General features: G+C 37.7%; 1 protein-coding gene across 3 annotated transcripts in view; it reads right to left on the reverse strand.

The window, feature by feature from the left end:
- The window catches only part of SLC44A5 (solute carrier family 44 member 5), a 393,104-nt gene that overhangs the window by 80,798 nt on the left and 294,994 nt on the right, over positions 1-17,312 (reverse strand). For all 3 annotated transcript variants that reach the window (XM_032870125.1, XM_032870124.1, XM_032870123.1), the window contains exon 6: positions 16,226-16,310. In XM_032870125.1, the coding sequence (XP_032726016.1) occupies positions 16,226-16,310 (85 nt within the window). The remainder of the gene's footprint in view (positions 1-16,225; positions 16,311-17,312) is intronic.

The following is a 17,312-nucleotide window of genomic DNA, read 5'->3' on the forward strand; positions in this document are numbered from 1 at the left end:
TGCAGAAATCAGTTGCTTTCTTATACACTAACAATGAAAACACAGAAAGGGAAATTAGAAAATTGATTCCATTTACTATAGCACCAAGAATGATAAGATACTTGGGAATAAATCAAACCAAAGAGGTAAAGGATCTGTACTCGAGGAACTATAGAACACTCATGAAAGAAATCAAATAAGACACAAAAATATGGAAGACCATTCCAGGCTCTTGGATCAGAAGAATAAACATTGTTAAAATGTCTATACTGCCTAGAGAAATCTATACTTTTAATGCCATTCCGATTAACGTTCCACCGGTATTTTTCAAAGAGCTGGAGCAAATAATCCTAAAATTTGTATGGAATCAGAAGAGACCCCAAATTGCTAAAAAAATGTTGAAAAACAAAAACAAAACTGGCGGTATCACATTGCCTGATTTCAAGCTTTACTACAAAGCTGTGATCACCAAGGCAGCACGGTACTGGCATAAAAACAGACACATAGACCAGTGAAACAGAGTAAAGAACCCAGATATGGACCCTCAACTCTATGTCCAAATAATCTTTGAGAAAGCAGGAAAAAAATATACAGTGGAAAAAAGACACTTTCTTCAATAAATGATGCTGGGAAAATTGGACAGCTATATGTAGAAGAATGAAACTCGACCATTCTCTTACACCGTACACAAAGATAAACTCAAAATGGATAAAAGACCTCAACGTGAGGCAGGAATCCATCAGAATCCTAGAGGAGAACATAAGCAGTATCCTCTTCAATATCAGCCACAACAACTTCTTTCAAGATATGTCTCCAAAGGCGAAGGAAACAAAATCGAAAATGAACTTTTGGGACTTCATTAAGATCAAAAGCTTCGAAGCACAGCAAAGGAAACAGTCAACAAAACAAAGAGGCAATCCATGGAATTGAAGATATTTGCAAATGACAGTACAGACAAAGGCTGATATCCAGGATCTATAAAGAACTTCTCAAACTCAACACACACAAAACAGATAATCATATCAATAAATGGGCAGAAGACATGAACAGACACTTCTCCAATGAAGACATATAAATGGCTAACGCACATTAAAAAATGTTCATCATCATTAGCCATCAGGAGATTCAAATTAAAACCACATTGAGATACCACCTTACACCACTTAGAATGGCCAAAATTAGCAAGACAGGAAACAACATGTGTTGGAGAGGAAGTGGAGAAAGGGGAACCCTCTTACACTGTTGGTGGGAATGCAAGTTGGTGCAGCCTCTTTGGAGAACAGTGTGAAGATTCCTTAAGAAATTAAAAATAGAGCTCCCCTATGACCCTGCAATTGCACTACTGGGTATTTACCCCAAAGATACAGATGTAGTGAAAAGAAGGGCCATCTGTACCCCAATGTTTATAGCAGCAATGGCCACGGTTGCCAAACTGTGGAAAGAACCAAGATGCCCTTCAACGGATGAATGGATAAGGAAGATGTGGTCCATATACAGTATGGAGTATTATGCCTCCATCAAAAAGATGAATACCCAACTTTTGTATCAACATGGAGGGGACTGGAAGAGATTATGCTGAGTGAAATAAGTCAAGCAGAGAGAGTCAATTACCATATGGTTTCACTTATTTGTGGAGCATAAGAAATAACAGGAAGGACACAGAGAGATGGAGAAGAGAAGGGAGTTGAAGGAAATTGGAGGCAGAGATGAACCATGAGAGACTTTGGACTCTGAAAAACAATCTGAGGGTTTTGAAGGGGTGGGGTGTGGGAGGTTGGGGGAGCCTGGTGGTGGGTATGATGAAGGGCACATATTGCATGGAGCACTGGGTGTGGTGCATAAATAATGAATTCTGTTACACTGAAAAGAAATTAAATTAAATTAAATTAAAGAAAGGGAAAAACAGAAAAACAAAAGAAAAAGAAAATTTTAAATTAAAAGATTAAGGAATTATAAGGAAAAACCCCCTCAAAAAATTCTATATACTATTTTCCCCTACTGCAGGAGTTTTTCAGTTCTTTGTATTACAGGTCAGTAAACTTTATATTCACCTGATATTCCTCCTGATCTTCCATGGGCGGAGCCTGCTGTGCTGATTCTCAGGTGTCTTTTTCTGGGCAGACTTACACCACCCCCTGCCAGGGGGCTGGGCTCAGTATAAGCTGCTCTGGGTTGCTCTAAGTGGCTTTTGTTCCTTGAAGGCTTTTCATGCCATTTTAGATGGAAAAAAAAAAATGGTGGCAGCCCTATCTCCAGCCCCTGGGCTGAACGATTGTGGCCCCCACTCTTCAGTGTACTCTCAGGGAAAAGCAGGCAATCCCTTTTGTGTACATCAAACTCCACAGACTCTTGCGGTGCCCACAGACTCCTGCAGTGCACCAGTCCTCCCAGGACTGGCCTCCCACCTGGCTGAGAGGCCATTCTGGGGCTTGCTAATGATAGCTGGCTTTCCTGCTCCAATGCTTGGGAACTCTGCTGCACTCAGGCACCCCCATTCTTTCTGTGACCCTGGGGATCCTGAGACCACACTGTCCTACCTAGCTTTCTGCCCCACTTCACCACCTGAACACCTTTTAGGCAGAGATGTCACAAAAGTAACTAAAGGTTTATATAGAGTTATAGTACAAACCAGCACCTCTCTGTTTTTCCCATATCTCGGCACTTGGAATTCCAGCATCCAAGAAAAACACGCAAAATTGAGGCCTCCATTATGGAATTCCTCCATTATAGAACTTCTGGGGTTAGCAAAGGATTTTATGGAATTTGGTGTCCCAGCCTAGATGCCTTCATATTCTGGCATTTTCCCAAGCACATGCCTGACAGCCAGCTTCCCATCAGTTCCTGCTACAGTGAAATACAACAGCAAACATGGCTTCATTACCTTCTACAGAGCAGAGGTCTCACAGGAAAACTGACTTACTAACATAGCTGTGGGACCAATTCACACAAGTGACTTATTTTTTTTTAAATAATAATGGGTAATCAAGTAGAATCAGAAACGTAAGGAGGAATCAGAATATGAAAGAGAAAGACTAAATTAAAAAAAAAAAAACTAAAACTGATGCTGAATGAAACAAAGTAACTTAGTGCATAGGATGGACCTTGAAAGAAAATCCAGTATTTTCAAGGTAATTCAAGCAGACTGTCCATAAAATAAAAATATTGTATCATTACAAAGGAATAAATAGAGGATAAAGCCTTTAAAGATGAAAAAATGAGGAAAATGGGAAAGTAGGAAGACCCTAAGCTCACCACATCCCATGGATACAAGAGAACACGCCCATCAGTATAAATAACCCAGAAAATGACCAAAAGATTGGCAGAACAGATTCTCCAAAGCTAAATGTAAAGAAGAGGTCACCCTAAAGCGGGTAGGAAGAACAGAGATACAGAGAGGAGTTAAACAGACCCACGGGACTGTCCACAGAGGAACAATGCAAGTAAACCAGGTATCCCAGGAATAGAGAATCTGCATGGAGAAGATAAACCACAGCAGCATTTGGCTTTGAAAACCAGACAGAATGAGTTTTGTGAGTTTTTACAGTCACTGGGGCTTAATACCTGGAACTTTAAAAGTCAGCAGGGTGGACTCTGGAAGAGCTGGGAGAGCCTGGAAGACAGGAGGAAATGGACTCCCCACCCTTAAAAAGATAGCACAACAAACAGTCCCACTACGGTACAGTATAGAAGCAGCAGTTTGAAAAACACTTGGGATACAGAGGATGGAGATTTGTTTACTAATCTGGGAGTGAAGGCTGGAAGGGCAGGGATTTGGGGGGATTTCACCAAGAATAAAAGAGGACAGGTGTCGTTCCTCCCCTTACAATGCCCCTCAGCTTAGACACAGGGACACCTGTGTCTAACCAACATAGTGCCAACACTTGATATCCTCGCTTGCTAACACTATACCCTGCCCTCGCAGTCTTCAGCAGACATGCCTCTCCACAGCCAAGCCTTTATTCTAGGGCCACTCCTAAGCAGACCTGAGCAAAGCTTCCTGACACCGTACACCTCAACCCTGTGTTCTCCTGTGGACTTGCCCCCTCCAGTACAACCATGGAGAGACCATTCAAAGTCCTGCCATGAGCCTGGCAGTGTGCAAGCAGCCCTGAGAGATCCCAGCACAACTTCAAAGTGACTCCTACCCAGGGGTGATAACCACACATACCAGACTGAATTTGGCCACAAAGTTAGGATGGGCAGACATCTGGTCTGACTACTGGCCATTCCCACCAACAAAAGCTTCTCAAGGGACAACAGAGAGAAAAGAACCCCACAGTTCTGTGCTACAGCATCTCTAGCAAACATCTAGTCTGACTCAACTCAAGTGCAAGATGGCTGCAGACTAGTCCACTAACACAGGGCACAAGTCTGCCCACAAGGAGAGAGCCATTGCAGATAACTGGACTAAAGACAAAAACAGCTCAGCCACCACAGCAGGGCACACCCAACATACATTCCTAAAGTGCCAGAGTTCTGGTAAACGGAGAACATTGCAGGGGAGGGCACTGCAGGACCTCCCCTTTATAAGGCCATTACTTTCAAGAGCAGGAAATATAGCTGACTTTCCTAACACATAAAAATAGACACAGAGTTCCATGAATTAAGGAGATAGACAAACTCGTTCCAAATAAGAGGACAAAATTATAGCAAGAGCACTAAATGTAATGAAATAATATATATATACCTTCTCTTAAATGGAGAATTTAAAATAATGGACACAAAAATACTCAGTGGACTTGAGAAAAGAGTGGAAGAACTCAATGAGACCCTCAACAAAGAGACAGAAAACAAGAACAAACCAGAGATGAAGAAATAACAAAAATTAAAAAAAAAAAAAAACTAAATGGAATAAATAGTGGACTAGAGGAGATGGAGAAAAAAATTAATGATCTGAAGGACAGACTAATAGAAAGCAATCAACCTGAATAGGTGAGAGAAAAAATAATACAAAATGAAAAAGGACTTAGGGACCTCAGTGACACCATCCAGTGTATCTACATTTGCATTATACAGATCCTAGAAAGAGAAGAAAGAAAAAAGGGAGGTAGAAAATTTATCTGAAGAAATAATAGGTGAAAACTTCTCAAATCTGGGGAAGGAGACAGAAATCTAGATTCAAAGCTCCCAGAGAACCCCCATCAAAATCAATCCAGGAAGGTCCACACCAAGATACATAGTAATTAAAATGGCAAAAAGTAGTGGTAAGGAGAGAATTTTAAAAGCAGCAAAAGAAAACAGGTGCATACAAGGAAAATCCCATAAGGCCATCAGCTGATTTTTCAGCAGAAATTTTGTAGGCCTGAAGAGGCTGGCATGATGTATTCAAAATACTGAAAGAAAAAAACCTGCAACTAAGAATGCTCTATCCAGCAAGGCAATCAGATAGAATAGAAAGAAAAAAAGAATTTCCCAGACAAACAAAAATTAAAGGAATTCATGACCACTACACCAGCCCTACAAAAAATGTTAAAGGGGACTCTTTGAGTGGACATGGAAAACCATAAGCAATGCCATTTACTGGACACTTTCCTACACCACACACAAAAATAAAAATGGATTAAAGACCTAAATGTGAGATAGGAAACCAGCAAAATCCTCTTTGATGATAACCTCCTTGACATCAGTTGTAGCAGCTTCTTACTAGACCTGTCACGGGAAGCAAGGAAAACAAAAGCAAAAATGAACTATTGGGACTTTATCAAGATAAAAATCTTCTGCACAGCAAAGGAAACAACAAAACTATAAGGCATCAATGAAATGGAGGAAGATATTAGCAAATGACACGTCTGATAAAGTGTTGGTATCTAAAATCTAAAAAGAACTTATCAAACTCAATACTCAGAAAACAAATAATCCAGTTAAAAAATGGGCCGAAGACAAGATCAGACATTTTTCCAAAGAAGACTTCCAGATGGCCAACAGACACATGAAAAGTTGCTCAATATCACTGCTCATCAGAAAAATGCAAATAAAACTACAGTGAGGTATCACCACATTCCTGTCAGAATGGCTAAAAATAACAATACAGGAAACAACAAATGTTGGCAAAGATGTGGAGAAAGGGAAACACTCTTACACTGTTGGTAGGAATGCACACTGGTGGAGCCACTCTGGAAAACAGTGTGGAGGCTCCTCAGAAAGTTAAAAATAGAATAGTCTATGTCCCAGCAATGGTACGACTTTCACCCAAAAGATACAAAAATACTCATTTGAAGGGATACATGCATCCCAATGTTTATAGCAGCACTATCAACAATAGTCCAATTGTGGAAAGAGCCCAAATGCTCCTCAACTGATGAATGGATAAAGAATATTTGGGGTGTGTGTACATACATACACACACACACACACACACACACACACACACACACAGGAATATTACTCAGCCATCAAAAAAACGAAATCTTGCCATTTGAAACAAATGATGAAACTAGAGAGCATTATGCTAAGTGAAATAAGTCAGTAAGAGAAAGAAAAATACTGTATGAGTTCAGTCCTATGTGGAACTTAAGAAACAAAACATGAACAGAAGGGGGAAAAAGAGAGGTAACCCATAAAACCAACTCTTAACTATAGAGAACAAACTGAGGGTTGCTGGAGAGGAGATGGGTGGGAGGATGGGTTAAATGGGCACTGGTTGTGAGCAGCATTAGGTATTATAGAAAGTGATGAATCACTAAACTACACCTGAAATTAACATTACATTGTATGTTAACGAACTGAAATTTAAATAAAAATGTGAGACCAATAAATAAATAAATAAATAAATAAATAAATAAAAGAAAAGAGAAAAAAAAGAAATTAATCCAGGAAGTTCAAGGTATGAATAACAGAATTCCAAAGAGACAACCAAAAAAATGGAAAGAATGAAAACAGCAAAGAAATAATTGAAGAAAATTTTCCAGGGCTAATAAGAATCCTAGTTTTCCAGAATTAACAGACTCAGGACTGAACAAAAAGAATTTAAGAAGAGAAAAAGTTCTATGTCATATTGTGGGATTTCAAAACACTAAGGATAAAGAAATGATTTTAAATATCTTTTCCAAAAGGAAAAATGTCACCACAAAGTATGTGAATCAGACTGGCATTAGCCATACTGGACTCCAAAAACACTGAAAAATGTCTTCAAATCTCTGACAAAAATTGTCTTTCAAAGGAGAAGTGAGTTGGGGGAAGTCGGAGGGGGAGACAAACCATGAGAGACTGTGGACTCTGAGAAACAAACTGAGGATTTTGGAGGGGAGGTGGGTAGGGGGTTGGGTGAGGCTGGTGGTGGGTATTAGAGGGCAGGTATTGCATGGACCACTGGGTGTGGTGCATAAACCATGAATGCTGCAACACTGGAAAGAAATAAAATGAAAAAAAAAAGTACAAATCTTTCAGTAGGCCATCAATCAACTATAAAGAGAGAAAAGTATTTCTAGGGACTCGGAAAATATACTTCCTGTGCTTTCTTTTCCTAGGAAGATCGAAAATGTTCTCCATCAAAACAAGGGTGTCAGCAAGGAATATAAATTGGCAAACAGGAAACAGTACATGGGACATGTACATACTTTAACAAGTGTCTGTTGTTTATCTGAAATTAAAATTTAAGTGGGCATTCTGTGTTTTTGATCACTAAATCTGGCAACTCTAGAATCAGGATCCAATCTAATGGGGTAAACAGGTCCCTAAATTAAAGTTATGCAGTAGATCTAAAATTTACCAGGTCCTGAGTGAAACAAAAGGACAGAGGTTCTGCAGGGTTGTCTTCAGAAAAAAGGGGCCTCTGAAAAATGGGGTGATTGGGTAGCAAAACTTGTGGTCCTGATAAAGGTTGTTCATTAAAAAACTTCACATAATACCTTCTAGTTCCATCCATGTTATTGCAAATGGCAAGATTTCATTCCTTTTTAATGGCTAATATTCCATTATTTTTTATATGCCACAGAACAAGTGAACACATGAATACAACAAAAGAGCAACAGACTCATAAATACAGAGAATAAACTGGCGGTTGTCAGAGGGATAGGAGCAGAGAGATAAGCAAAATAGGCAGGATTAAAAGGTACATACTTCCAATTATAAAATAAATAGGTCACAGGGATGAGAAGCACAGCATAGGGAATAGAGTCAATAATACTGTAATAACTTTCTCTGAAGACAGATAGTAACTACCCTTGACATGGTGAGCATATGGAAATGTATACAGTTGCTGAATCACTACATTGCACACCCAAAACATTATGTCAACATTTTTACATATAATTACATATTATATTACATAAAAGGTAACACTATAAGTCAACTATAGGCCAGTTAAAAAATTTTTAAGGAATAAAACTTGTTGGCAAACAAAATATAATTAAGAATGTTAATATCCTATGTTAAAGCAAACTAAAATGTGGGATGATACTAAGCCACTAATAAAGCAAAAGATTTGACTTTGATATGGCCTGGTATTGAATAAAGTTTACAAAGTTATAACACAGTCAAAGTCTTTTGCTTCTAACTTCTAAAATCAACCTACCAGTGGAACAAGAAAGGTTCTGTTAAAGTTGCAGAACTGAACATCATAACAAATTTGGTTACGAAAAGGTAAATAGAGAAAGTGGAAGGGGAAAGGAGAGAAGGGTAGCAGGATAATATCCTCCTTTTATATAAAGAGGAATCACAACACTGACAAAAGTTAATGGAACAAGAAATAGAGGTATTAGTATACTATTTAAAGTCACAGAAGTAACCTTATGAAAATCTAAAGGTAATAATCTAACGGCAAACAAGGGAGGAGGTAGGGATCAGGTGAAGATCCTGAGTTAAATCTTCATTTTTCATAGCAGGCTGGCAATGAATACTTTTTTTAATGCATACTTTCTAACATTAATAAAGCACAGAACAAAAGAGTAAGCATATTACTTAAAGTTATGCAAAAAACCACCAGAGAACTAAGGCCAGTGTTACAGACTGAATGCCTGTGTCTAGCCACAAATTCATATGCTGAAATCCTAACCCCCAATGTGATAATCCTAGGAGGTAGAACTTTTGGGAGGTGAATGGGTCATGTGGGTGGAGCCCCCATGAACAGGATTAGTGCTCTTAGACTCCAGAGAGCTCTCTAGCCCCTTCCTCCCTTTGAAGATGCAGAGAGAGGACTTCTGTCTGCACATTGGGGAATAGGCCCTCACCAAGAGCCTGACCACACTGGCACCCTGATCTTGGACTTTCAGTCCCTAGAACTGTAAGAAATGAATTTCTGTCATTCACAAGCCAACCAGTCTATCGTATTTTGTTATAGCAGCCTGAATTCACTAAGTGAACCAGAGAAAGAAGAGAGGGTCTCTGGAATGAAATTGTCAGTAAGGAGTCATAGGACAGGAGACCATTGCTTTTATTGCCTTTATAAGCTTTTCATTAATATTCAGTTTATCTTTACATGTATATATTATACCTATTATATCAATATAGATTTTTAAAATTAAATCAAGTAATACATCTGGGCTTGTAGTGTGTTCCAACAAATTGGTGAGAATTTCTTGCTATTTTAAGAGAGGTTCTTCAGTAAACTGAAGACAAGTTTTCTTGCTTGACTTAGATGCCAAAACTTAAGCGGAAGAGTTTTGGCCTCTTAATCTTACCTGTGTCTCTAACTGAATCACATACTAGGGATGGTATTTCCCTCTGATTTGGTAACTGTGCAGCGTCCATGTTCAAAACACCTCTATAAGCTGAAGTTTTTGTAGTAGCCAGAAGGTGGCATCAAAATCAATTGAGTGGAAAGCCCAAAGAACAGGAACACACGCAAGTCAGGAATAACTTCCCTGAAACTCAATAGGCAGAGAGAGTTACATCAACAGAGCACTCTGTTTTCCTTTGAGGTCTCTGTCTTATCTGTTTCAACATTTTAGAAAACTCCAGTGCTTCTCCAAGAGTCCTTTTGGTTAGGCATGGATAAACAAAACACAAAATGGCCAAACTCCACATCCCAAATATTATCATGCCATTTCTAAACATGAAATTTAAGCTTAGTTATAGGGAAGGTCTTTGAGATCTGAGAATCTAAAAGTTGTTGGGAGTACATCATGACACTAACTTAGTACAAATACTCTGTTATAATCTAACAAGAATTTCCTGGACTGCTTCGTTTGGGGTTCTTAAATTAATTACACACCCTAACATAGATGCATTTCATTTTACAACAGAAATGTGTGTGTGTGTGTGTGTGTGTGTGTGTGTGTGTGTGTTATTTTAATGATATTTTAGTTTATGTTCAAGGTTTTTAGAACTGGTAAATATGCAACACTTTATCATAGGACTGTACTAATAATTTATTTAATTAATCTCTATTGATGGACATGTAAGCTGTTCCCACTTTATTACTACTATTTCATAGTACCTGTATCACTGTAACATTAGGAAATTTTATGCAAATTTCCACTAGATACGTTTCTAGGAGGAAAACTGCTGAATCAGAAAGAACATACAAATTTAACGAGTATTTCGGAGAAGCCACTTTTAGACAACAGGCTTGAGCAATGGAAACTTGATCAAGGCAGAAGGGTCCAAAGTGACCCTGGCTGAATGAATACAACAGGCCCATCAGGGGACCCACCTCAAAAGGTCCATAGGTTAGAGATAACCCGTGGCCCACTTACAACCAGCCACAGTTACCAAAACAGGGAAGTTCATGTTTCCAAACCTTCTCACCTTCCCCCTTTAAAAACAGCCCCCACCCACTACCTTCCTTGCAGATCACCTCTCCTCTACTGTCTGGCCTGCAGCTCCCTTGAGGTGTATTCAATAAACAGCAGGGGGAGGGGCAGAAAGAGAGGGAGAAGAAGGCTCCCCACTGATCAGGGAGCCTGATGCAGGGCTCCATCCCAAGACCTGCAGATCATGACCTGAGCCAAAGGCAGATGCTGAAACATCTGAGCCACCCAAGCACCCCTGCCTCAGGTGAATTCTTGCTACTGCCAGCGCCACTGGCTTCCACCTGATAGTAGCCCCACATCTGGTGCCCCCCATTCCATTTCATGAGAGGGATATACCACATTTAGATACCACAGTTTTGATAAATATTGTATTTCATTTCATATATTTCATTACTACAGTAGAAAATGAGATGCTTTACCCCCCCTTACTCTGTTTAGCACTATAAAATTTTAATGTTTTAAATCTGACAACCTAATAAACAAAAAAAAGTATTAATTTGCATTTCTTTAACTATAGTTGAACAGTGTCTCGTATGATTATTGGCCATTATGTTATTTTCTGTTTATGACTTTTGCCAGCATTGATACTGAATTATTCTTTTCCTCTTTGATTTTGTCACGTAGTTCATATAATAAAGCTATTGACCCATTGTTAGATACATACATTGAAAATATTTTTTTCTGGACTGCCACTTATCTTTTAACTTTGTAAACAATGAGTTAAGTGGTAACATAGTGGCAATATATTTTTAGATAGACTTCCTTACCCATAATTCTATAAACATACCTCTATGTTTTCTTCTGTCACTTCTTTTATTGTATATTTTATGTACAAAATCTTCAGTGTTTCAGTATTCATTTTGGTGTAAGGTAGGAGATAAATATCTAATTTTTGAATAGTATTTCCATTAATCCAGTACCATTTGACAATTCATCTTTGTTACTGATTCAAAATCCCACCTTTATCACATTCCAAATTTATATTTATAAATGTATTTACTTCTTTCTGACTATTTCTGTGATAGTTCCACACTGTTTAAGTGATTGAAATCTGACATTCTCATAAATATTTTAACTTACGATTAAAAACTAACCATCATTTAAACATCCTTCATAAATTTTCATATTAATATACATTTATTATAAGAATTAAAACAATTGAGAAGCTTAAAACTATAAATTTATTATGTATTATGTAATTATTACATAATAGTTATGGTATCAGAAATCAGTGGGGAAAACATATTGCTCAACCAACTACCAACTATTCCCAGATAATTGCATCTGCAGTTAGAAAAAATTTGGATTCCTACTTCAGTCCATTTACAAAAAAGAAATTCCAAGTAGATTAGAATTTAAATATAAAATTAAGGGAACCACAATAATACTAGAGAAATAAAGGTGAATGTTATTTTCAAGAGTAGGAAAGCAGTTCTAGTCATGACACAAAATCCAGAAACTAATCAGTCGCTTTCTTATATACTAGCAATGTAACTGTACAAAGAGAAATTAGAGAATCAATTCCACTTACAATAGCACCAAAAACCATCAGATACCTTGGAATAAACCTCGCCAAAGAGGTAAAGGATCTATACTCTAGGAGAACACTCATGAAAGAAATTGAAGACACAAAAAGATAGAAAAACATTCCATGCTCGTGGATCAGAAGAATAAACATTATTAACATATCTATGCTGCCTAGAGCAATCTATACTTCCAGTGCTATCCCAATCAAAATAACAATGGCAATTCTTCAGAATGCTGGAACAAACAATCCTAAAATTTGTATGGAACCAGAAAAGACCCCGAATTGCCAAAGAAATGCTGAAAAAGAAAAACAAAGCTGGGGGCATCACATTGCCTGATTTCAAGCTATATTACAAAGCTGTGATCACCAAGACAGTATGGTACTGACACAAAAACAGACACATAGACCAATGGAACAGAATAGAGAGCCCAGATATGGACTATCAACTCTATGGTCAAATAATCTTTGAAAAAGCAGAAAAAATATCCAATGGGAAAAAGACAGTCTCTTCAATAAATGGTGCTGGGAAAATTGAACAGCTATATACAGAAGACTGAAACTCAACCATTCTCTTACACTCTACACAAAGATAAACTCTAAATAGATGAAAGACCTCAATGTGAGACAGGAATCCATCAAAATCCTTGACGACAGCACACGCAGCAACCTCTTCAACCTTGGCTGCAGCAACTTCTTGCAAGACTCTTCTCCAAAGGGAAGGGAAACAAACGCAAAAATGAACTATTAGGACTTCATCAAGACAAAAACCTTCTGCGCAGCAAAAGAAACAGTCAACAAAACTAAAAGGTAACCTACAGAATAGGAGAAGATATTTGCAAATGACACTACAGAGAAAGGGTTGATACCCAAGATCTATAAAGATCTTCTCAAACTCAATACCCCCCCACAAAAAAAAAAAAAACAAAAAATCAAGTCAAAAAATGGGCAGAAGACATGAACAGACACTTCTCCAAAAAAGACATAAAACTGGCTAACAGACACATGAAAAAAGTGTTCATCATCCATAGCCATCAGGGAAATTCAAATCAAAACCACACCAAGATACTACCTTACACCAGTCAGGATGGCAAAAATCAACAAAACAAGAAACAACAAAGGTTGGAGACATTGTGGAGAAAGGGGAACCCTCTTACACTGTTGGTAGGAATGCAAGTTGGTGCAGCCACCTGGGAAAACAGCGTGAAATTTCCTCGAAAAATTAAAAATAGAACTACCCTATGACCTGGCAATTGCACTACTGTGTATTTACCCCAAAGATACAGATATAGTGAAAAGAAGTGTCACATGCACCTCAGTGTTCATAGCAGCAATGTCCACAATAGCTAAATTGTGGAAAGAGCTTAGATGCCTTTCAACAGACGAATGGATAAAGAAGATGCAGTCCATATACACAACGGAATATTAGTCAGCCATCAGAAAGGATGAATACCCAACTTTTGCATCAACATGGATGGGACTAGAGGAGATTATACTAAGTGAAATAAGTTAAACAGAGAAAGTCAATTATCATATGGTTTCACTTACTTATACATAAGGAATAACATGGAGGCCATTAGGAGAAGGAAGGGAAAAACAAAGGGAGAGAAATCGGAGCAGGAGACAAACCATGAGAGACTATGTACTCCGGGAAACAAACTGGGGGTTTTAGAAAAGAGGGTGTTGAGGGGATGGGTGAGCTGGGTGATGGGTATTAATGAGGGCACAGATTGCATGGAGTATGGGGTGTTATATGCAAACAATTTATCATGAAACACTACATCAAAAACTAATGATGTACTACTGTATGGTGACCAACATAACAATAAAAAAAATCTAAAAACTATAAAGGAAAAAATCAACAGAATTACCCCCTAAAAACAGAAACATAATTTTTAATGGCTCCATTACATTAGAGGCATCATAATTTATCATCATCCACACATTGCTGGATATCTGTAGAGTTTCCAATATATTGTTGTTATAAATCATATGTTAACGAACATGTCTGTGTTACACTAGGATTGTCTTTGAATGATCTTTAGGTGCTGCAATTTGTAGTATCCTATTTTTGTTGGAAATAAGTAGGTCATTGGCTTAGATCTAGAAAACTTACTGTTACACAGATCCTTTTAAAAATAGCCTATTTTAAGAACTAGAGATTTAGACATTTGTATGATTTTTTTTTTACACCATCTGGTGCTTTCTTTGTCCTTCATAGTGTAAAAGTTTTTTGGCAATGTCTAGGATTTTCTGAGTTACTGAGGTTAAAATAAGAATTACCGCTCTAGATGAGGATTTAGTCCAGTCTCCAATGGGCGACGAGGACATTTTGTAGGAGTTCGCTCCTCTGTCATAAACTCAATCTGATATGATTAAGGATTTGATCCTCACCCACCCTGCTGCCCAAATTTCTAGTTTCTCTCGATCATCTGTAATAATTCTACTCTGTGAATTTTAATACTTTCCTGAATCTATTTTTTAAATTTGTATCTCTTGGAATAATAAGCTCCAAAGTTATGGGTGGGCAACAGACTGAACACAACAAACATTCACATGAAAGCACACAAAAAATGTTTTGGGACTTACATTTTTTTGTTTTTGGTAGAGGTGAGGGCTGCTTTTTTTTTTGTTTTTTTCAACCTATTCAATGCCAACTTTCATAGAAACAGATTTAGCTATGAAGAACCAGGAGATCTAGTAAAAACCCATGTATTGCCAGAAAAGAAATGGACCAGTGGAAAAGTAGAGGAGAGTTTCTAAAAATGTGAAATTTATGTTTTTATTTTGTTTTTTTTAAGGTAAAGAAATAGAAAACTTGTTTTCGGAAATTGGAAACTTTTGTTATGATTAACATTAGAAAGGAATTTGATAGAACATTCTCTTTTATTTCAGCTAGTCAGAGCCATTATCTGTGGTAACCAAGGAGCCCTGAAAAGTCTACCACTCACTGAAGACTTCTGGGTGACACACATTTTCAAAAGCGAAGTGATTTGTCAGTAGGCACTGTGGCAAAAACAATTCTAACTGTAATGTTTAGCTAGTCAGTACTCAGCCTTCCAAAAGCCTATTTCATAAGGCATTTTAAAATATGGCTTCTGATAAAAATCACTCATCCAATTCATCCACTATAATTATACTTTTACTAAGCAGAGTCTTCATGCATTCTAATAAAATGCTGCATAACAATGACAACTTATCCTAAGTCATATAGTATGAAATTTCCCAATTGCTTATAAAAGGTCTCTAAGAAAAACTGGTGGGAAAAACTCCTTTTTGAATTTCAATCTTCCTACAAAGTCTAGTAGGATTATTGTACAAATTATTTTCTCACCAGCGAGACCCCAAGTCCTGGCCATTACGGCTCACCTGCTTGTACCCACCAACATTTGTCCCACATTTTCCTTTAGCTCTTCCTCCCAACTTAGCTCTTAACTCAGAAAAAGGACCTTATGGGGATAACATCTCATGATGGACATTGAAACTACCTCAAGCAATAATGACTGCCTGAGGAAGAGCTCTGGTGGCCCAGACCACCAAGCCAGTTTGAGCTAAACCCTGACTCACTTCTGCACAGATGGACCATGGATTGACCTCTGGAATGACCTACAATTACCTTTACTTCATCGTAATACTAAAATCTCTGCCCAAGATGGAGCATGAGCCTCATTTATACACCATATGATATATATCTCAAAAGTCTATATACATATATATCTTTAGGCATAGTTCTTTAAGGTCCATGTATGACCTTCTACCTACCTATGCATACGATGACAAGGCTTTCCTATCTAAATATTCATCCTAACCTTTAATAAAAGGAACCCATTCACCCTTGCTCAGAGAGTTACAACTTTATTTCCTGTGATCAACTTATTTAGTGCAAATAAAGTTTCCTTTGTGTGACAACTCACCTGGTGTAGTTTCTACCTGAGACTCACCAAGGAGTGAACTCACGCTGGTTCAGTTAAAATTTCTTGGCTCCCCCTTAGACAGTAATATTAGACAAAGGAAAGGCAGCTATACTCACTCATTGGGGGTGCCCTTCTGGCCACAAAAGTGACCCTTGCTGTCTGTAGGGTAGGCCACTCTCCTGGGGTCTCCATGTACCCAGGCTGCAGGAACAAGAAAGGACAAAAACTCTATCAGTGACAGCTGACTAAAGGCAGTCTGATTTGAGAAATTAGAATGCATGACTGCAACACACTAACCTCTCCCCTCAGTCACAGGAGATTATTGATTTTCTTCAAAGAGTAATTTCTTAATGAAAAGTAAAATAAAATATGGATGAATCAGACAGAAAACACATTTCTCTTAATCTCTCAGGACTCATCTGGGTTGTAGCCAAAACCTGAGGTAATGCACTTAGAAAATGACATTTATTAGAATGTGAATTAGAGGGCATACTACAAATGCTTGGTTGGCTAGAAGTCAGTTTTTTTCTAGGGCTTAAAACTAAATGACTTCATAGCAGAGCTAATAAATTTACAGTAAATATTATGATGTAATTCTTTTGGGTTATATATAAGTGAAAACCATTTAAAAATTCAACCGAATGAAACTGTAGTACCCAATTCACATTGACTAGTTCTTTATGACTTTATGTGTCATTATGAATGGCAAACATCAGCAACTTTAGTGGCAATATATAATAAAGATTTTTTCTACATTTTGTCAAGATAATCTCAAAGCTTAGTATAAATATCAAGTGTTCTCAAACTTAAGAAGGCTTGATTCTATTTTCTCAGAAAATGCTGGGCTTTACATCATATAAACTTATCACCTTTATTTTCCAAGAATTATGAACTTGACTGACAGCGAGAATATAGAATGACAGAAAGTAACAGGCATTAGCTAAATAGTACCGTCTAATTCTAACTGAATGTTTCTAACTTTTTTCAGTTTGATTTATATAGTTCCTAAAAATCTAGAAAATGCACTAGCCATCTGAAAACACTTGCCTCTGCATATGGAAAACCTATCTCTTTTTCCTTTGCTGCCTTTAACAGTTACCCAGCTATCTCCTTACTCACATTTATTGGATTTGACAGTTCATGTAATAATTCAATCACCCTTACGTACATGGCCTGTGTGACTCAGGAAGATAAAAAAAAAAT

This window comes from Lontra canadensis, unplaced genomic scaffold (assembly GCF_010015895.1).
Source record: "Lontra canadensis isolate GAN:19392208 unplaced genomic scaffold, GSC_riverotter_1.0 scaffold40, whole genome shotgun sequence".
Classification (NCBI taxonomy): Eukaryota; Metazoa; Chordata; class Mammalia; order Carnivora; family Mustelidae; genus Lontra; species Lontra canadensis.